A 22,441-nucleotide genomic window follows, 5' to 3' on the forward strand; every position below is an offset into this window, starting at 1 on the left:
TCTCTGCTGTGTGTGTGTTTATGTGTGTACACATAGGTAAATAGGTAGACAGGCATCTCTTAACAGAATTCTACGGGAAAGAGACGGCAAATTCAGAAGAAACAGATTTTCCTATTCAGCTAAATAGAGTTACTTGCCAAATGGGGCACTCCTTCTCCTGCAATGACAAATAAGACTCTTTCACTTATCTCAGAATAATAATTTCATGAGTTCTAGTATAGATAATCTGCCAGTATAATTTGCTGCTTGATGATAGGGCGTAGCCAACTACCCACCCACACCGGGGACACGAAAATACAAAGGACTTGGAAACAAGCAGAGGGAACCAGCAATTGCGGGAGCGCACAGTTTGTTTTAGAGTCATCAACCTGCTCAATTGAATCACATCCGTCTGAGCTTAGCAGCTTAAAATTCATTCCACAGCTCGCAGTGCTGACATGGATATGATAAGACAGAAGAACAGAAACCCCACTCTGAAGTAACCTAACTGAACTGCACATGTTCTGACCCTTTTTGTCCTCCCTGGAGCTTTTGCTACCTAGCAAATGCAACTCTAAACTGCACTTGTATCTCCAGATCTTTCCTGTTAGCCTAGCAGAAGCCTATTTCTCCCTGGGACTAGCAGCCAGAGAGGTGTTCTCTGAAGAAGACTTCTAAATGAGTATGTGAGCTGAACTCTTACTGAACTGAATTAATTATTAACCATGCAGATGGAGCTGTCCAAATGATAAGAACAGCTCCTGACGTGTCATGATCCAAGCTTTCATTAAACCATTTCAGGCATACTAATGGTTTCCTACTGCTCATTACTTAGAAGCACTTTTCTCATAGATATAATAACTCTAGTGCCTGTAGGCAAGACAGTCTATAGAAATACAGAAGCAAGAAGTTTTATCTTCCACAGCATGTTATTTTTCTTCATAGAACATTATAAAAAACATACACTTACTTAATATTACTAAGTTAAATGGCTTCAATTCAGAAAAGTTGGAAATGCAAAATTCCAAAAGGAACACAATCCCTTTCCAGGAATTATAATGAGTACTTTTTGTTCTAAGAGTACTCCTTAAAAGGGTAGTATATAATGGAATTTATATTACTAAGATTTGTGTTTGTAATGACTTTTAAATATCCTTTCTCATCACAAGGATGTATGTGTTATAAATACATTAACATTCAACAAACATGCTGAACAATCATATATCTCAATTTAGGTTATGCAGGATGTTTTACACTTCTATACCACTCTTTGCCTCTCTGCGTCGGGAGAATTAGAGGACAAAGTAGTTGCAGGACAATTACTCCTAGGATCTATATTGTCAAAACAGCTACTTGCTGTGTTTGGTTTTTGTTGGTTTTTTTTTTCCCCCTTAAAGTTGGGAACACTATTCCTCAAAGCCCTTCACATTTCAACCTAAATGATTGGGTACAGGATAACAATGATGACAAAACTAATAAATAACAGTAGGGTTCACACTGTAAATGGGCAATATAATGTCCTTCACTTCTTTTCTTACTAGAAGCTGAGTATATGTGAACATTAATGTCTTTTGTCCAAGTGAAAGAAATTTTAATACTCTAAAGTCAGTATTTATTTTTAGATGGAAATAAACAAAACTAGTACAATAGAAGTTAACACATACTTTTATAGATTAGGTTATCTCTGAAATTGTCTTTATAATTTTCAAAGTTATCAATATGATTAGCTAAGGGTTCAGGGGGAAAAAAAGAGAAGCATGTGTCTTTAAGGATCATGCCACTTCAATTCAGCTGTTTACCATTTAATTTGAGAGTGGTTTAGGCTATGTTAACTTAAATAAACTGAGAACTAAAACTAGAGTAATCATTTGGATTGAGTAATTCTGATGAGAAATAAGCTTTCCTAGGAAGACTTGAGAATGATTTATTGGCTCGATTCATACAGGCATTCACCTGAAATTTTCATTTAGCTTGGTGTAAGTGTATAATTCATTTTAAGGACAAAAGTACATACATTTGAAGTGGTTTTAGGTTTCCTTGAACTAGTACATTTTTTCCCCTCAATTTTATGAAACACTAGTTAAATACAGAAATATCCTAATAAGTTCATGTGTATCGCTTCTTTAAAAAAGTCCTTAAAATAGGTATTTAAAAGATATAGGCAATATTTAAACTTGCTTATGTTTCCCTTTCAATCTTATAATGGTCAGTAGCATCTATCTGTAACAGCATAATGCTAAAACTCAGTGAAAAGTTTTAAAAACTGAAAACCAAGTATTTGCGCTATATCCTTTTATTTCAACTATATTTCAAATATTTGACTAATGGTAATGTAAGCAGTTAAAAAACACCTTATGTCACTATATTTAATGGGTAAACAATTTATTTTTAAAAAATTTCTTGAAGACCAATATTTTTATTTGGCATTTGAAAAGTAACTTTATTTCTTATGAGTTTAAAATTGATTTAAGACTCAGTTACTAATCTAAGCTTAAAAAAATTTTTTGTGCTCTAAAAAGCTTAGGGTGTGGACATCTATTTAAAAGCACTAAATTATTATGTGGAAATTAATACAATAAGTATTAAGCTAATGTTCTTTCAATTCCACAAAACATTCGTTTAATTTATAAATGCCACATAACTTGATACAGGGCTAATAGTACAGATTTTGGAGACAAAACTCCTGAACTACAACTCTTAGCAAAAAACTCCACTACCCAAAACCAAAATACACTATACATTTCATTTTTTTTCTTTTTTTTCTTATACATTTCAGTTATTCCTTTCTAATTATTAAACTAGGCCCAAATCATGCAATCTAAACATAGTTTACATATATTTTTAGATTATGACATGCATTGTAGCAAGCTAAATTAGAAAAGAAAAAGTATTTTTTAGAGGAAAAAGGATTTTTGAAATAGTACCAATCAGCAAGTACATAATCTCTCAATAACGGTATACACGCAGTTTTATCCTGTAGGTCAGACATGTTTATAAACCCTTGAATGCATAGATAAATTAAAAATAAAACCAGTTATCTTTCAGTGGCACTACAAAAGCAGCAAGCTAAAAATGAAGGGAAAACAGAGTTTGCTTACCAGAATAATGAAGGTAACTGGTCCAATGAAACTCCATATAAAATAGTTATCAACATGAAGCCAGCAACTATTATGAAAAGAAGATTAAGTATTAAGTAGCTCCAATGGATCCTCAACATTACCAAAAATATAGATTCTTAAAAATCTAACAAAACTATCTTTATATCTGCCTTTGAAAATTCATTTGTCATGGGTAAGAACAATTTTAATAATTCTGAGTTGGCTTTGATGTAAAGAGTAGTAATTTATTTACTTCAGCTTACTGTTTTTCATTTCAGGTTTTAAATTTGGTAAAGGCATTCATTATTCTGCTCTTATGGGATAAACAATAAACCCCACCACATCCCAATCCCTAATTCTTAAGACCTCTGACTATATTAAGGAAAACTTAAATGGTCTCATCATTTTGAAAGTTCTTATCTTCAAAATTCGCCTTTCAGATCTATATCTGAGCGACAGTGCTTAACTGTATGAAAAAAAACAGACAAAATATTCAGCTGTTATGCCTGTTTCAAAACAGCACAGCATAAATATAATACCTCAACTGGGAATGGATGAATACGAGATAAAAAAAATCAAAGCACAGCACTCATAGAGTATTAGAGTAAATGATGCATCAACTTATTAAGACAGATTTTACTTAGTGGTTCATTTTTCATATAACATTGAATCCCCACTGAATTTTTTTTATTTGTCTTTCATCATCTGTTTAGTCAAAAAGCTTTCTTTAGTCCAAGGAATCTTTATATAACTAATTTTATCAAAGGCAAATATAAGCAGAATTGGAAAGCAAATTCATGCTCCTAGCAAATAAAAGCCTGACAAATATGGCTATGTCTACCTTCTGTCATTTTCCATAAATATCTATATTTTTTATAAATGAAAGACAGTGACTTATTTTAATCCTTTTAAACTGCCTGACAAAATATTATCAAAGTAGAACATATGGGATGGAATGTGCTACTGTCACAATTCAGAATGAGAGTTAGCTAGAGGGTCGGCTGCACAAAGAGAGCTAATGAAGCATTAGGTTAAAACTGAGTAGTTAAACCTGTCAGATGCTTTAAGTTCAGAAGAATTTTTACTCAATATCTTTCTAAGGCCAAAAAGTTATTTACTTTTTCAATTTGTTTCAGGTCAATCTTTTGTGTTAAAAAGAAAGTCCATAATTTAGAATCTGCCTTGCCAGAGTACAAATCCTCTGAACCTAGAAAATTACAAAAGACTTGATTGTAATTTGTGCACGGCATGCCCATTCTCTTACCAATAAAGCTTTCAGATGCTATTTTAGTCTGTCAGGGACCCTCACTGACAGCTAACAGGCTTTAAAAAATTATTCACTTGAAAAACACTCAGGTCGCTTGCAATTACTTACGCTTTTTCTGTTCCATAGCTCTTATAGTCAATAGCAGCTGAAACCCCAACCACAGTGGCAGGAAACAAGTAACCAGCGACATAATAATATTTCTTCCTTGAATATTCACTTTCAAACACTTCAACCAACATCAGGTAGAGCTGTACACCTTCTAGACACATCCAAGCAAAAGCGGCCAAAAAGAAAAAGTGTAAAAGTCCTGCAAATATTGGACAAGCAATCTAGAAAGGAAAAGAACAAAAAACCCAAGACAGAACACATGAATACAAGCAGGGCACCCCAAAATGATGCAATATTCACTGACAGTGCTCATGATTGTCTTTAAAATACAACATTATTTAAACTGTTTCTTAAAAAAAAATTTTTTTTAACAAATGGAAATGAGTTCTAAACACTACAAATTTGAAGAGTTTAATGCTTAATAGAGTATAATGGCAGGTGTGCTAGAAATTTCATCACTGTGAGACCCAACTATTTTTAGTAAAATTAAGTGTAAATAAGAAAATATATGTTAATTTCCTTTCTAAAATTATCCACTATTAAATCTGAATATTCTACTTACAGATTATTTGCTCCATATGTCTTTAGAACAATTGTTTCCAAATATATTATCTTTATTTTTTCAGTAACAGAATTTAAAAATTCACTTTAGTGATGAATACCCTGGATCTAATTCCTAACATTCTTTTCCTGTCATATGCGGAGCATTCTTAAAATTCATCCCGGTGCAGATGAATACAGGGTAAAGCAGTAACTACTGATTAAGTACTATTTCTGACACGGAGACCTCCTGATGATGAACAAATTGCTCAGAAGATGAAGAAATGATCACTGACCAGAATGACTATGCAAGCAAAATGAAAACTGTAAAAATAGGATCTTTTCATTTCAGTGTCCCTGGACTCTTCTATTCAAATTACGTGTCTTAATAACAACCCAGAAAAATGCAAAAGCACCTTGATGCAAGAAATGAGTTCGCTCATAATAATAATACCTAACGATTACGCTTTTATTACAAATTATCTGCCAAGATCGCCATTGTCAACTTTATTGTTACAAGATCAAATATCTATATAGGCATCGTGTGTGGATTCACACCTGTTATAGTAATTGTCAGATATCCGAGGGCGATAAGCCGAAGGGGTGCTTACCATGTATTTTGTCTTGTCAATGCCTATTAGGAAAATAAATTCCGCAATGAAAAGGTTGATACAAAGGTTCTTGTGAATAGTATTGCGGTCACTCTGCAGACCACGGAAAAAGCAGAAGGTGAAGATGCATATAGCCAGGCAAACAAGGGAAATGACAATTCCCACCCAGGTGATGACTGTAAGGAGTAATTCGTGAACTCCATCTTTGTACTGAAAACAAAAATAGTATGAGGAACATTAGTATTCCTGCATTGCTTCAACTAAAAGGTTAAGATAGCTTTCACCATGGTAGCTCATCTTTTAATACCAAACTCTCTGAATATTCTTATGTGTTCAAACAGGGCTCAAAGCTAAGATGAAAACTTGATCACGTAACAGATCAATCTTATCTTATATCCAAAGAATGACCTAAGAAAGTGGAAGATTTTACCTAGAAAATAATGCAAGAATCCAATCATTTCAACATAACGGCTGAAATAATTACCTATGTAAACCCAGATATTTATATAATAGGATAAAGGATATTCAGTTATGATTAAAAATAATTGGTATCTTAATGACTTTCCTGGCTAACAAAAAAATTTTAAGTTTTCATTTCCTCCTTGAGTTTTGATATTTATTTATATACTGAGTCAAATACACAACAGACCTGCGAGTTTTCGTGCTCTATTTCTTAAAATGTTTTTATCTTCTGGCTATCATTCCCTTCATCACAGAAAGGAATATGAAGAAACATCCCAGAAGCTATTCTGACCTTTAAAATCTGCAGTTCTGCACAGTGTGCAAAGTTGTGAGAAAAACTTAAAACAAAAGCTGTCAAACAAGATTCAAACATTCCAGATGAAGAGAGTGTGTTAAACTTTAGAGCCCTCAGTCTCTGTTGTAAGACCCATCGCTATTCATTTTTTAAATCCCCGACTGCCTCTGCTAAACACCTGCCCAAAGGAGAAAAATCTAGAATGAGTCTGCAAAGCACATGATTTTGAGAAGTAACGATAAATAGAATGCCAAGACATTCAAAAAATATACGGACAGTGTAATGACATTTAGAAATCCACACTACTTTGTTTGCTTTTTAGTTATGATAAGCACCCAAAGCAGGGACTATTATAAAGCTGTTTTGAATCTCCTGAGGTTTTTCTCTGCTACTAATTAGAAGTGCAAATACTTACTGCAATTTCCCTGTGGGCCATGAGAATTGCAAAATTGGTTAGGTGGCTGCATGCACACGTTGTACGGGTTTTATTAGTGTCAACCAGCTTGCAGCCCTGGGTAGACCAATATCCCATCATAGTTCTTTCTGAGTAGTTCCAGAAGGAGCAGTTTGCATTGAAGTAATTGTCAGGCTGGGAAATAAAATGACAAGATAAAATTAGGATTTTACACTCTAAGATGGCAATAGCAATTGTTTAATATGTGTAAAAGGTAATTTAGATTAAACTTTGCATGTTTCGGACTATAAAGTTTTTCATCAGCAAAATTGTAGACTATGTTATACAAGGCAGATATCTAACTTAAAAGGGGTTTTATAGTCCGACACATTCTAAAGTGTACTCCAAATTACCAAAGACCCATTTTACACAATTACAATTTCCATCTTATGATTTTACATACTGATGGTACATTGGAATCATTTTTTTTTTTCTTTTCTGACAAAATGAGACCCATGAATTTGTCCTGAGAAAATTCTGTAAGGATCAAGTGTTTTAAAATCGATTTGGGGCCCATTTTTATTCTAAGTGACATGTTAGCAACATCAGGGTTTTTAAGAGAGTGAACCAACTGCAGCAGACGTAAGAGAATGGCCGCACAATTTTTTTTTTCTTTGCCGATTCTGGAGATACACTTGGCTGTCTGTGGGCACTTATTCATTCTGCTTATAACGGAAGCCAAAATTCAGCAATCTTCCAACACAGTGCAATAATTTAACTACCAACTTCATTCTAAGGCACGGCAGAGAAATCACATGTCTTCAAGCCTAGATTTTTAAAAACCCAATGCTTGATAACAATTGTGTCACACAGGATCAGTAAAGTCAAAAAGAACAAAAACAAAAACAAAAGGTCTGCCACACTAAAAAGGCAGAGTCCTAAGAGTTAACATTCGGTTATCCTGCTGTTAAGGTAAGAGTTAATTTTCATTCTAAAACAAATTACAGTCATTTACATTTTCCTGTTGATTACTGAATTAGCTTTCATTAAGAATACACTTAAGTTCTAATAATCACTGAACCAGGCTCATTTAATTTTATGTTCACAGACTTAAATAAACTTATGTCTGACCTAATCCAACATTTGAAATTCAAATGGAAAGGTCTTTCCTCTCCTCTCTGCCATCTTCCCATTCCCTCTCTCCCCATCCCCAGCATGTAAAGTTTTTCGTTTTCTTTCCTCACTGGTTTTATAACCTTCCACTACTTCATCAGCACATATAACTTACATCAATGTGTGGCAGGGTAAAAAGCACAGGATCTGTCAAGTAGACTCGGCTGGATTCTTTATTGATTGAAACGGAAATGACGTGGGAATTCACTGCAATCGTGCTATTCCGACCAATAAAGTCAGCACCCAGTTTTATGGTTGCGTTTTCTGTACTAAGAAACTGTCCCAAACTCCGGTAAATGATGAACACCAACTTTGCAAGCCCTAGGAAGGTAAAAGTAGTCATATGCCTTTCCAGAAAATATGCTTATGGATAAAATAAAATACATTCAAGTAAGAATAAAAGGGAAAAAAGTCCTTATGGACTATACAGATTAAGTTTCTTGGGAAAGAGTAAAGCATTATTTTAAATCTGCTTTTAAATGGTAATCAGCATTGTTACATTAGGAGTCAAATAGTTGGCATTTTAGGATTAATAGATTTAAATGAACAAAAAACCTGTCAATTTTTAAAAGACTCTGCTCCATCTTACCATTCCTGCTGTTCTGTTTGACAGTATTTGCAGAGAGCTGGATTGAGCTGCCTGCGCCTTTGATGCCCAGAGGAAATTTAAAGTCTTGGACCTGTCCTTCGGTACTGAGTACTGCAACTTCCAGAACTGGATGAGGAGAAGGAGAAAAGGGCATTCTTTAAACAACAAAGAGGCAAATGATAATTGCATGAAAACCACTGCTTCTTTTTTTCTTATAAAACTTTACTGTTACATTTCAAAAAAATCATGAACTAAATGACTCGAGGAGGTCTAAAACCTTGACCACTCTAAAAATTTTTATATAATAATTTTAACATTTTTTCATAGTTTTGTATCTTTTGTCATCAACTAATTCCAGACATTTACCCTAGGAATACTAATGGTGTATGAGCTGAAAGTGCACACCTTTCAAAGTTTCATTTATATCGAAAATAAACAAACCTATTTCAAAATGAGTTTTTTGGCTCTGTACATTAAATAACTTTTCAATGAACATTCCTTGACAATAGCAAAATGAAATATGAAGCATAAATCTGAGTGCCTTTATTACATGTATACATTTATTTCTTTGCATAGGATACATTTTAATAGATAATGAGATCGCATAGCTCAATTTTGCAATACTTGATTTTCTCTAATTTCTAAACATGAGGAGACCAGCACAGCACAACATTTTATGAGAAAATGTCTGGCATTATGTTAAAACCTCTCATTAATTCTCACTAGTTACTATAAATGTTTACAAATTTAAGTTGGGCAAAACAGGCCCTGTGTGCCAAATCTGGCCTGTCATCTTTTCTTATAAAGTTTTACTAAAATACATCCATGTATGCTCATTTACACATTGTTTATGGCTGCTTGGGTGCTACAATGTCAGGTAAGCGTTTGCAACTCAGACCATGTGGTGTAGTTGCCTACGATATATATTATTTGGGCCTTTATAGTAAAAGTCTACTCAACCACTGTACTTTATTCCAAAGTTCAAAAATTCATGGAAAGGCAAACAAGTTGACCTAACACTAAGAACATTACACTAAGAACATTAACCTAATCAACAAGACCAATGTTGTTAAACTTTTTACACACACACACACACACACACACACACACACACACACACACACAATTTAAGTGTCATCAACATAAACATGTCTACAATAATTCCAATAAAGATTATAATACTTTACATCAATATTCATCGTATTCACATAATTTTTAAAAAGAATGGAAAAGTACTATTGTTTCTGCTAAAGTCAACTATTTTATATTAGTAATAAGATTATGTCATTTTATTGATGAAATGAGAGGAATTATATACAAAATTCATTAGTTTCATATATTAGAATTTTGAAAAGTAACACATACTTTTTAAATAATTCAATACATACAGTTCATGCATTTTTCTCTGAACTTCACTCTACTGGTATATTATTTTTGTATAGCTATTTCCATACATAGACAAAGATGAGTATATGTGTTTGTACACACACACACACACACACACACACACACACAGATATGATTAATTCATCCACCCCTTCCTTTTACAGATATGAACTTATACTATTATAGTAACTTTTGGATAAAAATTTATTCTTCTAAATCTTTCAAAAATTTGTTGTATAAACTACACATAGATTTAGTTTTATCTATGAAATCAGAACATTGTAAGATTTTCACGTGTCAAGCACCTAAAATACAAATTTATAATGAGAGTTATACAAATCTTAGAATTCTATAAGCTGCAGAAGCTGGTTAAAATATTTATTTTATTGGTTTACACTTAGAAATATTAAGCAGGTGGGTAGGTAGGTGATCTTCACTCATCGTATCAGATCCCATGTGTGTGGGAAGAAGGAAAAGTAGGGGAAGAAAAGAGAAAAATATACATCTAATGTATGCCTCACTCTTTTTACACTGAAAGAGACTCTTAGTTATTAACTTTTCTTTTTTTCCAATTCCTAACTTCTCTTAAAGCAAGACAGAAGACAGGGTAAAAGACTGAAATCTTTTGAGTTTTCATGAAAAGTTCCAGATATAGACATACACATACAAAGAGTTAATTTCTTTTTAAAGATTTTATTTATTAATTTGAGAACAAGAGGGAGAGGGAGAAGCAGACTCTGCACTGAGCAGGGAGCTGATGTGGGGGCTCCATCCCAGGATCCTGAGATCATGACCTGAGTCAAAGACAGATGCTGAACTGACTGAACCACCCAGGCATCCCCAAAGAGGTAATTGCGTTCAACAAATATTTCTGATCAAACTTTAATTTCATTCAATGTATATTTACATAAGCTTAAAAATCAAATCCATAGCAAAAAAAAGTAAGAATTTGAATTTTAAAAGGATCATTAATACAGATCTTTGTAGAGAATCAATAATCAACTTCATATTAATCAATAAATTTATATCAATAAATAAGTAAATTTAAAAGCAGACAAAAGGGAAAACTTCCAAGAAACAAAAAACTGAAAAAAATAAATGAAAAACCCTAACAGTTTATCACCATTACAGAAAATAAAATAATAGCTAAATATATACTCAATCTTTAAAAACTGTTCCAGAATACAGAAAGAATGCTTTTCAACTCATTTCATAAGACTTGTATAATCCTGATGCATAAGACAGCACAAGGAAAAAATTACAGAATATTCTCTTATTAAAAGGTTGTAAAAATATTTAACAAATTATACGGGCACTAAGTATATATTGAACAAACTGAGGTTAAGTCTAAAGGGCATTAGAAAATATATTAATGTAATTCACCAAATTAAGAAATTAAGCACACAAAAAAATTATTAACCAAAAGAATTCAACAAACTTCAAAACCAATTCAATTAAAAAACAATTTACAAAATAATAAAAGAAAAGAAAAAATCTTTGCCTGGGGAAAGGTTTTGTTATCAGATGAAGATTAACCAAATCCACAGGCAAACAATGGTGAAAAACTCAAGAAGCATTCTTTCTAAAGTCAGGAAGTCTACAGCCATACCACCCTGAACGCGCCCGATCTCATCTAAAGCCAGGAAGACTCCTATTAGGCGTTTTATTTATTAGCATTGTACTAAAAGACCTAACTAATGCAGTAATTCAAGAAAAAAGTTGTATGACACCTGGGTGGCATTAGGTGCCTTCGGCTCAGGTGATGATCTCTGGGCCCTGGAACAGAGAGCCCCTATTGGGCTCCCTGCTCAGTAGGGAACCTGCTTCTCCCTCTGCCTCTACTCCTACCCTTGAGGGCTCATGCTCTTTTGTTAATCCTCGCTCACAAATAAATAAATAAATAAATAAATAAATAAATTTTCTTTTAAAAGAAAAAAGAAAAAAAAGGTGTAAAGACTGAAGAAAAAAGCAAACATTTTATTTACAGAAGATATAATTAACTGCATAGTAATTTTGAGAGAGCCTCCATATGATTGGAAGTAAAAGAATTTAGCAAGGGTGCAATCAGCAAAATCAACTGTGATCCTATACACTGAGCAACAGACAATTAGAATATGTAACCTTAAAAAAGATACTTTACAATAAAAACAAATAGTGCAAGTTATCTAAGAATAAACCTGATTTTTATAAGTGCAAGACATTAATGGGAAAAATACAGAACATCATTAGAAGACCTAACAACAAATGGAGAATTATACGAGAACTTATTTGGGAGACTTCAACAGGTAAATAAATCTGTGAAACTTCTTTCAAAATCAATCTACAAACTCAGCTTAATTCTTTTTTTAACATAATATTTTTAATTTCTTCAAATTTTTATTTAAATTCCAGTTAGTTAACATACAGCATGATACTGGTTTCAAGAGTAGAATTTAGTGATTTATCACTTACATAAAAACACCCAGGGCTAATCACAAGTGTCCTCTTTAATGACCATCATCCATATTTAACTCACCCCCCACTCCCCTCCCCTCCAGCAAACCCTCAGTGTGTTCCCTATAGTTAAGAGTCTCTTATGGTTTGTTTCCTTCTCTTCAGCATAATTCTAATAAAAATTCCAACAAGACTTTTTGTAAGAAAAAAAAAGATTTTTTGAGATTGTGGAACTTGATGACTGACTTTATGGAGAAGACATGCCAAAAGCAGCTAAGTCAATTCCTCCAGGAGCAGAAATGAAAGAACTCACCAGATAGCAATATTATTAAGACAAAAACAAAAGAAGCAATGCATAACACACTTCTAACATGTATAGAAAACAACAGAGATAGCCTTACAAACCACTAGGAAAAGGAAAGAATTATGAAATAAAAGTACTGAAACAACATATTATCCCCAAAAAAACCCAGAAAACAAAAACCAAATTAGTTTCTTCCTCAATACCACAAACAAAACTCCTTTCCAGATATATTAAGACATAATTATAAAAAGGCAAAATTTTATCATTTCTGAAAGTCTTATATAAGATCATTTAAAAAGTTACAGGTATAACTATAGAGAAAATTTTCTTGAGGACACCAAAAAGGAAACTTTCTTAATAACACCCCAAAAGCACCTACCCTAAGAGAACAGACTGATAAATTTGACTTCATTATTCTGTAAAACAAAAGATACCATAAACAAAGTAAAAAAGAGAAAGCATGCACAGAATAAATATTTTCAAACTATACAGCCTGCAAAGAATTAGTGTCCAGAACGCATGAACTACGAAGAAACAGATGCATACGTCAAAGTCGTGGAGAACAAATTCACAGGAGAGAAATCTAAAATAACCAATAAAGGCATTAAGTAATCTGAGAACTGCAAATTAAAACAATAATGTGATCAATTCTAACTCATAAGAACGATAACATTTATGTCAATAACAAAGTGTTATTTAGCAAACAGATTGATGGGGAGAGAACAATGGCGTTAACAGGTGAGGATGTAAATTGGTAAACAATATTAGAGAGCAACTTGGCAGTATTTAATAAAGTTGGAGATGGGCATGCTCCATCATTCAAAAATTCTATTTCTAGGTGTGTATATCCATATATGTCTAGAAAGGCACATACACATGAGAACAAAGACATACAAAAACCCTCCCTGTTTTCCTTATTAGCAAAAAAGCATAAGCCACTAAAAAACCTATCATTGGCATAGTTAAATAATTGTGATGTACGTTAGATCAAACGAAAGAATTAACTAGAGATGAACATATTAACATGCATAAGAATAAAAATATAATGACAAAGGACAATTATACAACCACATCTATAGTGTGAAATCATTAATGTTAAAAGTGTAAAAAGCGACTGTTAAATGTATATAGTTGTAGACCAAGTTGGGGGGGGGCTTATTAAGGAAAGGTTATACCCTTCTTGGTCTGATCAAGAAAGAGGGGACCCAGAGGACTTACACATTATCGATAACTACTTATTTTCCCCAAAATGTGAAGCGAATATGGTACAATACTAAGATGTGGTTCAGTTGGGTGACTGGAATACAAATTATTTATGATATTTTCTGTATCTATATATTCTGTATGCTTAAAATAATATATGCCTTGTACCACAGATTTCCTGACACTGAATACACTTCATTCATAGGAAAGCCTCCCTCACAACCAATGCTATAGATAGTATTTTTTTTTACATTTATACATAAATTTAAGACAAAAAAATTTATGTAGGAATTCCTTGTAACTTTCTATTTCCAAGCTTTGAAGACTTTGCATACACCTTATACCTCTACTTAATAAGTTAATCTTTTACTTAAAAGATTTTTCCAATAAAGTTTTAGTTTTATCAGGTTTGGGTGCCAGCAAAGGCAGTCACCTTGCAAATTTCAGTAACACATAACCCTTAGATGGGTTCACAATTTCTGATCTTAGATTTTCTTTTTTTTTCTTTTATTTTTAAAAATATGGAATGCTTCACGAATTTGCGTGTCATCCTTGCGCAGGGGCCATGCTAATCTTCTCTGTATCGTTCCAATTTTAGTATATGTGCTGCCGAAGCGAGCACTATAGATAGTATTTTTAATATATTTTTCTATCCTTGTACTTTTCAGATTCATTTCTGAGTAATGGCTCCAATGAAAGAAGAGGGGAAGAAAAGAGAACATACAGGAAAATCTATGATGTGTGCCAGAAGACCTGCAGCATTCTAGGCTCCATCAGCCTGAATCCAAGGTACAAACAATATGGAGATGACTAAAGATGACAGTTGCACAGCCAGAACCAAACCTCAGTGGTGATGCGGCATGAAGGAGTATAAGCCTTCACTCTTGCAAGATGCTGTGACTTTGGGGGTTTTGTTACCACAATATAACTAAACCTAAATTGACAATCATGTTGGCTGCTAAGCCCACTGGGAAAATAAATGATACAGAATTTTATAATAAATGGATTAGGCTGGTAACACCTAAATCACCTAATCAATCATAAGATCACAAAGAAAGACAACCTAACATGTGCCTCTTTTGCAGGATGCAACAGAAATTTCTTTGAGAAAATATACAAAGAAACAAACTCAAACCTGACCTGATCAAGCCTCTAGATCCAATTACAGTACATATCAATCATGTAAAATGGTATCACGGGGATGAAAACAGCCAAATACAGAATGTGGGAAATTCCATAGTACAAATCATCTGCTCAATTTCTTCAAAAAAAAAAAAAAGGAAAAAAGTTTATAAAAAAGATGTAGAGAGAAATGACTCAAGCAATGTATCAAATGTACTACATGGACTTGTCTGTATCCTGGTCAAAACAAATTAAGTATTAACAAATTTACAAAAATGAAGTAAATTTAGACATATTTTTGTTATCTTTTGAACATACTATTTTTGTTAATCTTCAAATGTGTGAAAATGACATTTTTGTTTTAAGCATGATGCATATTAAGGTACTTACAGTAATAATATGATGCTAAAATTTGCTTTAAAATACAATAGTGAGAGGAATAAGTTAAATAGGATTAACCAGACGCTGTAGAAGGTGCATAACTTTTTAGCAACATAGAAACTTCTGCTCCTCTTAAGACGCCATTAAGAAAATAAAAAGAAAAGTCACATGCTGAGGGAAAATATTCACAGTTCATACAGTCATCAAGACTTACTATATAAGGGATATATTATGAATCTTCATAACTCATTATTAAGAAGAAAAACAGCCCAAATAGAAATGGGGAAACTATATGGACACTTTACATAAAAATACATGAATGACCGACCCATAAGCAAATAAGAGTTCAATAGTTATCAGTCCTAAGCACCACAGCGAGTCTATAAATGCAAAATAGAACTAAGATGAGATGACACTATAAGCCACTTGAATGGCTAAAATTAAAAGGACTGACAATCCTAAATGTTAGTGAGAAAGTCTCATGGCAGTCAGGAGTATGAAATGGTACAACGACTTGGGAAAACTGCAGCTTTACAAGTAACAGTGAAAAAGGGGACGCGATGTAAACCCCTAGTAAGAGAATAAAAACACAAAGAGTGGTGTTTCCTTATAATGGAATACTATACTCAGCAACAAAAAGGACTGAACTACACTACCAACACAGACAAATCTCAAAAACACTACTCTGTGTAAAAATGCACGATCAAAAAGAGTACATATTGTATGATGCCATTCAACTAACGGTCCAGAGAAGGCAAAAATAAATTACGGTGACAGAAAACAGATTAGTGGTCACCTGGGGCTGGGGCTTGAGCAGATCTACTGCTAGAGAATAAAGGGCCCTTCTGAGGTGACAGAATGTTGACCATGCTGTCGGTCACATAGTCTGCATTTGTCGGAACTCATCAACTATACACGTATGACAACTGATTGTATTATATATAGATTTTATCTCCAAGTTGACTTAAAAAAGCTATAATCAGATATATTTATGACATATAATTATACCATTTTTATGAGGTCATGTATTATAAGGATAAATCACACAATGAAGTTAAACTTGGATTCAAGCAGAAATCACTAAGGAGTAAATCAAATTGTCCTAATAACCAACCTAAGATAGTGTACCCATGCCCTAAATTTAGATAAGAACTTCAGGAAAGTAAGGATATAAAGGAATAATAAGCTATTTTAGTCCTCATGTCTAAAAAAAGAATAATTCCTAGGAAAAATGTAAATGCTTTCCTCAAACTAAATCATGAACTATATTGGCCACAAAATTATATTTTAGCAACAAACAAAAAAGACCTAACTATGCAAGAGAATGTAAAATGACTTTCATACTGATAATTCTTGGGTAATCTACATGCATATGGTAAATTCAGGCCATTATTTTTGAGAAGTCAGTAACATGTGTACTACATACTATAAGAAACTTTACCCACAATGTTCTTTTTAAATTTTTGTAAAGATATTATAGTTTTTTAAGCAATCTCTACACCCAATGTGGGGCTTAAACTCACAACCCCAAGATCAAGAGTCACATGCTCTACTGACTGACCTAGCCAGGCACCCAATCTTTTTTTTTTTTTTTTTTAAAGATTTATTTATTTATTTATTTGACAGACAGAGATCACAGGCAGGCAGAGAGAGGAAGGGAAGCAGGCTCCCTGCTGAGCAGAGAGCCTGATGTGGGGCTCGATCCCAGGACCCTGAGATCATGACCTGAGCCTAAGGCAGAGGCTTTAACCCGCTGAGCCACCCAGGCGCCCCCCAATCTTTTTTAATTAAAATTTTTTTTTTAAAAAACAGAGTGAAGATTAATCCCTTAGAATTCTGAAAAACAGGCATGAGAAAAAATATATTCCTGGACATTAACATTTTCAGACTCTGTCTCAAGCTGGTGTAGAAATATCTCAGAGATTGAAGAACAGTGCATCCTGTATACGTGAAGCTCGTGGGAGCATAGCATGTCACGCTGGCCCATCCAATATTCTTGCACTTTTTGAGAGGGTGTAGGAGGGAAATAACAGGTGTTGTTTAAAAAGATAACGATTGGAAGATTTTGAAAACAAATGTCACTTCAAACAATATTTTCTATGATTCACTCTCTAAGATGATCAAGTTTACACTCTTTTATCCATACAGGTACGTTGCTGGGAAAATTTGAGAAGAATTGTTCAATGCACATCCTAGGGATTTTATGAGACCAACTAATAAATTAGCCAAATATAATGAAAGCTTTAGACAGAAAAGAGGGAGCTTTCTTCATTTTGTATTACTACTAAAGCTATGGTAGAGTGTCACTTTCCCTATGACTGGTATCCCAGATCATGGCCAGCCAAATTATGTATCTGGACTTCATTTAATTTGAAGTTACTGAGTTATTTATCATCCCTAAAGCTCATAGTACATAAAAACATGATTTTCATAATGTTTTTTTCTTTCTAAAAATTCAGCTACTAAAAATAAACTTGAGGTTTTAAATTTAAATTCAGTTATTGTAGTTGATTCTATACACTTTTATTTTCTGCATTTTAGAATACAAATTCTCATGACTTAAGCAGGCACAATTAGGCAATGAGATAGGGCGTCCCACAGAGCAATACCTCATTCGGTACCTATTGTGCCAATGCACTCTTTTGCTGCAAAAGTTGTCTGTGTTCTCTTCTGGCTTTTTATTTTTTTTCCTTTTTTTTTCCACTTGAATGCTTGGGAAACTTTTTTACTTTACTAAAAGATATAACTTTCACTTGAGTTCAACCTCTCTGAATAACCAACAATTCTAAATCAGTCAAGCCTAAATGAATATAATTTTACTGTATTTACTGTAATTTCTCAAATATCATCAAAAGTGAATTCCCACCTCTCATGGACAGCATTTAATTGCCAAATTTAAATGCTTCGAAACTATCTGCAGCTATTTTGCAATCTATGAAGCATGGATAGTCTGCATTATGGGAGATGTAGTTTGCAGACCACATTTTCACCTGAAGGCGGTTGTGTTTAGTATAAACATTTGGCTCAAATTCTGTGTGCCTAAAATATTTGATTTGGAGAACACATTCCAGAAAGTAATTTAAATTCATTAGGAACATATTACATAAAATGGAAAAGCATTTGCCACAGTTCCATAGCAAGTACTTTCATTACTTACGCAATCCATATTCTGGCATTTAAGTACTCTAAGCTTCTTTCCTTTAATGATATTTTAAGTTGGGGGTGGGGTGGGGAGAAACCCTACATAAAACCAACTTTTAAAAGATATAGACAGATTTCGGCTTTTGCATTAATTTTATGAAGTGTGATCAATAATAATTTGATGAAAGAGAAGTCTGGCCCTGGGAAAGAACAGATTCAGAAAGGAAGCATCATTCTCTTAAACATTTATCTTCTAAATCAAAATTAATCCTGACAATGTATTTATTCACTTACCGATATTTTCTGTAGGCATCGAGACCCTCGTTGGTTCTACAAGATTGTCAGCCAGGACAAAAGCTCCTTCTTCCAATGTGTCAAGTAACATTGTTGCTGTATGAGCTTGCTCAGAAGAATTCATGTGTTTCCAGGATTCCAAAGCTTCAGGTCTCAGAAGATTGTCCACTGTGTCCACAATTGCCTATATCCATTAGAAAACCACCATTAGTTCTGACTGCTTCTAGTACCCAAGGTGATTTTCAATCACTGACTAGTGACAATTGTAGTATTTATCTGTCATGATGATTTACTCTGACTTCAAGATGGAAGAACACCTGAACAACATACACCTGGCTGGTTAGGAACATATCTTACCATCTCAAAATAAAACTAACTGAAGATTAGTAGATTGCTATGTGATTATAAAGGGTAAATGTGAAAAGATGGCTTGTGGATACTTACCTAACAATCTCTCCATTGTCAAAGAGAAGCCCAACCAATGTCAGCTCTTAACCTGAGGTATTACTGTACATGCACGGTCACTCCTATTTAGAACCTCAAGGTTTAAATGTTCTAGATAGAAAACACTGATGTCTCTGGAATAGCCTGTTATTTATGCTTGAAAGTTACACTATACTGTTTTTTGGAACCTGAACTAAAGTAATAGCCAAAATCGTGCCTTAGAACATTGTCTACTTATTACACCATTGGGGAAAAAACCAAGATGATTTCAAAGTTCATATATTATCTGTGAATATTTCACTTTTCCAATTCTCCATCCAGCTAGAAAACACTTGAGAGTACACCTTAGATGATAAACAATGATCTGTTTTTAAGAAGAATCAAGAGATCAAAAAACGTTTAAAGTCTATTTGAATAATTTATGAAAACTAATAGTTTAATGAAAAATTTTAATGAAATATTAAGAAAAATAGAATAAGGTCTTCATAAACATCCAGGTTGTACATGTTCGTATTTGTAGGTTTTGTTTACTACCATGCAAAATAACAAATAAAAAAATAAAACCCAGTCAGCTAAGCAACTGAAGGCAGGCCTTTGTACTGATACTTACTATAGCTATATACTGACCATGGCCTGAATACCTGAAGCCACTAAGTTTACTCACTCTACCCCATTTACCTAGTCACAACATGTCACTAAGACCATACATAAATTGTTTTAATCTATTGGTAATCACTGAGGGAAAAGAACATACACTGTGCGAAGAACAACAACAAAAATTGCTAGTTTGAGGTACGATATTGAAATAAGCATGGGGAAAAGTTGTGGGAAGCTACTGTCAGAGTAAGAGTAATTAGCTTAATCCATCTTAATATCCTCGTTCTGTCCACCTTCTGAACCCCCACAACCTTCCTGGCAGGTGGAAGATACTTCCAAGTGGCATTAAAGGCTTTTCCTCCCTCTCTCTAATGGGAGACAGAATAGTCAAAAGGAGCACAGTGATACTGCCGCAGCCATTAACTAGAGTGGAACAGAAGTTGGTCTGCCGAGGCCAGATTCATTAGTCACCAAGAAATACAGACTGGAGTCTCTAATCTAAGTTACAAATGAATCCTCTGTCACGAAGTGGGAACTCGCTTCATTTGCATAGCGTAAGTCAGCTTCTGATTTGTAATTTAAGGAGTTTTATTAGTCTTATCTGAGCAGAGAAGCTCATCTGAGAAATACTGAAAATGACACTGGTCAGAAATTAAGGTCATGCTGAAACTTACTACATACACACATAACTCGCTGATGACATGCTTTTATTAATTTGAAACACTCTTTATTTATTACCATTTGTACTTTTCTAGCAGAATCAAAAACGATCATTAGCCTAATCATATTCCTTAAGTAGTCTCTCCCTGCCAAAGAGAAAAAGCTATTCTCTTGCCACTGAGATATATGTCCTGGGCAACATACCAATTATTACATTTCATACATTAACTAATACCTTAAAGGTGAACTGAAAATTTCAGGACAACAAATTCCACACACTTTCAGCAGTTTTTTCTTTGCCCCCATTAAACAGGCTAAAAAGGACATTCAGACTATTACTACCTAAAAACGGACCTTCCTACCACCTTTCCTTGTCAGGTTCTCGAGTCCAACAATGTCTATTTGCAAACTAGTGACATGCCTTCGTTCTTTCGTTCTTTTTTCTTTTTTTTTCCCCTTCTAGATCTTGCTGACCGAAACTGGTAGTCATGGCTTTTGAATAACCTCTATTCTACAAAATTACAAGCTGCTTTTGTTTTGTCGTCATACGCATATGGGTTAGTTCTTAAGGTTTGATTTACTAAGGATATGGTCCTCAGATGAGTACGATTAGAAAATAACCATCCCCCTAAAAGAAACATCTAAAATTCACATAATAAAACCAAATGCAAGCTGGTAATGTTATTCTGATCACACAGAACTAGAATGGCATAGTCTACTGTCGGCCTCAGCATGCTTCCTATTACTTGGATATACCAGGGAGAAAAACCTGCTGGAGTGAACAAGGATTCTGAGCCAAACAGTGGCTTTCTGTTTCTATTAGCCTGATAAAAACCAACATAGAACATACATTGATAACTCTGTCACATTATTTCTATTCCATTTCTAGTAACCCATCCCCGTATCAACCTGATTCTAGAAATGACTCCTAAAAATTTCGGGACAAAGCCTATTTTATTTAAGAGTACACCACAGAGATAAGAAAGCAGTGACTTTTTCATGCACATACATTATGACTATACAGTCTTTGATATGATAAACTGCCAAGAATATATCATAGCTGTTTTAACTCAAGTTGTTCTTTAATCCACATAGATGACAACAGGAAACAAAGAGACTATAGGATTACTTTCCAATTCAGAGGATATTTCATTTAAATTCTTGTATGTTTGGATGAATGGAAAAAAAGCAAAAATTATAAAGGTAAATTATTTGCTTATTCTGAGAGTAATATACCTGAGAAAAGTCAACATTTGTACAGCTGATATGGGGCACATTATATAATTATCAAAGACTGAAATACATTGGATCATGCAGCAAGATGATAAAGCGTGGCAGGTGGCTGAAGAAGGGAGAAAGCAGGTGACAGCACAGGAGAGATACCTTAAGGTAAGCCCTGCATGTCTTCTCTCGTTTTTGGAGCTTTTTAGTGAAAGAAAAGAAAATCAGAGGTTAGATTTTGTCTGTTGAAAATGAGGGAAAAAAAGAAATCCTCAAAACTTAGGCTGGTGTTCCTGATTTCAAAGTTTGTTATGCACGGTGGTCCTCTGGATTTTTGTGAGTTTACACTGATTGCCAAAAATGCATATTTATAGTTCATAGCTGCATTTTGTTAAGTGTACTAATCCAAAGTATCACGATACAACCAGAACAAAAATGTCTGTTTTTTAACCCCATGACACCATATTACCCACAGATTTTGGTTTAATATGAATCTCCTATGCTTGTTGGGTAGTATGGTTAAAATAACTACCAATTTTTTGTCGTATTAGAAAAAATTAATGGCATTAATATAGTATCCTCCTGGAGAGGCAAACATGCCCTTCTCCCAAAACCTGCAATTGAAAGCAGTATTGTAGTGGATAACATTCCTCTGTGCATTACAATTTTAGTGCAACCACAAAAGCTTCATGTATTAGTGTACAGAGTATATGAGACGTAGAACACATACTCTCTCCAA

The 22,441-nt window shown here is 33.8% G+C and overlaps 1 protein-coding gene and 1 non-coding gene across 17 annotated transcripts in view; both read right to left on the minus strand.

Annotated features, from left to right (window-relative positions):
- ADGRL2 (adhesion G protein-coupled receptor L2) overlaps nucleotides 1–22,441 on the minus strand; it is a 388,797-nt gene that overhangs the window by 18,075 nt on the left and 348,281 nt on the right. For 12 of the 16 annotated variants that reach the window (XM_047725544.1, XM_047725542.1, XM_047725545.1 and 9 more), the window contains 8 exons: nucleotides 21,865–21,903; nucleotides 18,781–18,964; nucleotides 8,517–8,642; nucleotides 8,043–8,248; nucleotides 6,776–6,949; nucleotides 5,604–5,813; nucleotides 4,453–4,673; nucleotides 3,078–3,144 (listed from right to left, as the gene is read on the minus strand). In XM_047725544.1, the coding sequence (XP_047581500.1) occupies nucleotides 3,078–3,144; nucleotides 4,453–4,673; nucleotides 5,604–5,813; nucleotides 6,776–6,949; nucleotides 8,043–8,248; nucleotides 8,517–8,642; nucleotides 18,781–18,964; nucleotides 21,865–21,903 (1,227 nt within the window). The remainder of the gene's footprint in view (nucleotides 1–3,077; nucleotides 3,145–4,452; nucleotides 4,674–5,603; nucleotides 5,814–6,775; nucleotides 6,950–8,042; nucleotides 8,249–8,516; nucleotides 8,643–18,780; nucleotides 18,965–21,864; nucleotides 21,904–22,441) is intronic. The other 4 variants (XM_047725550.1, XM_047725547.1, XM_047725555.1 and 1 more) reach the window with 1 other exon arrangement.
- On the minus strand, nucleotides 14,358–14,464 carry LOC125099434 (U6 spliceosomal RNA). The gene has a single exon (XR_007127163.1). It is a non-coding gene; the product is annotated as a U6 spliceosomal RNA (small nuclear RNA).

Source organism: Lutra lutra, chromosome 4, assembly GCF_902655055.1.
Source record: "Lutra lutra chromosome 4, mLutLut1.2, whole genome shotgun sequence".
In the NCBI taxonomy this organism is placed as follows: Eukaryota; Metazoa; Chordata; class Mammalia; order Carnivora; family Mustelidae; genus Lutra; species Lutra lutra.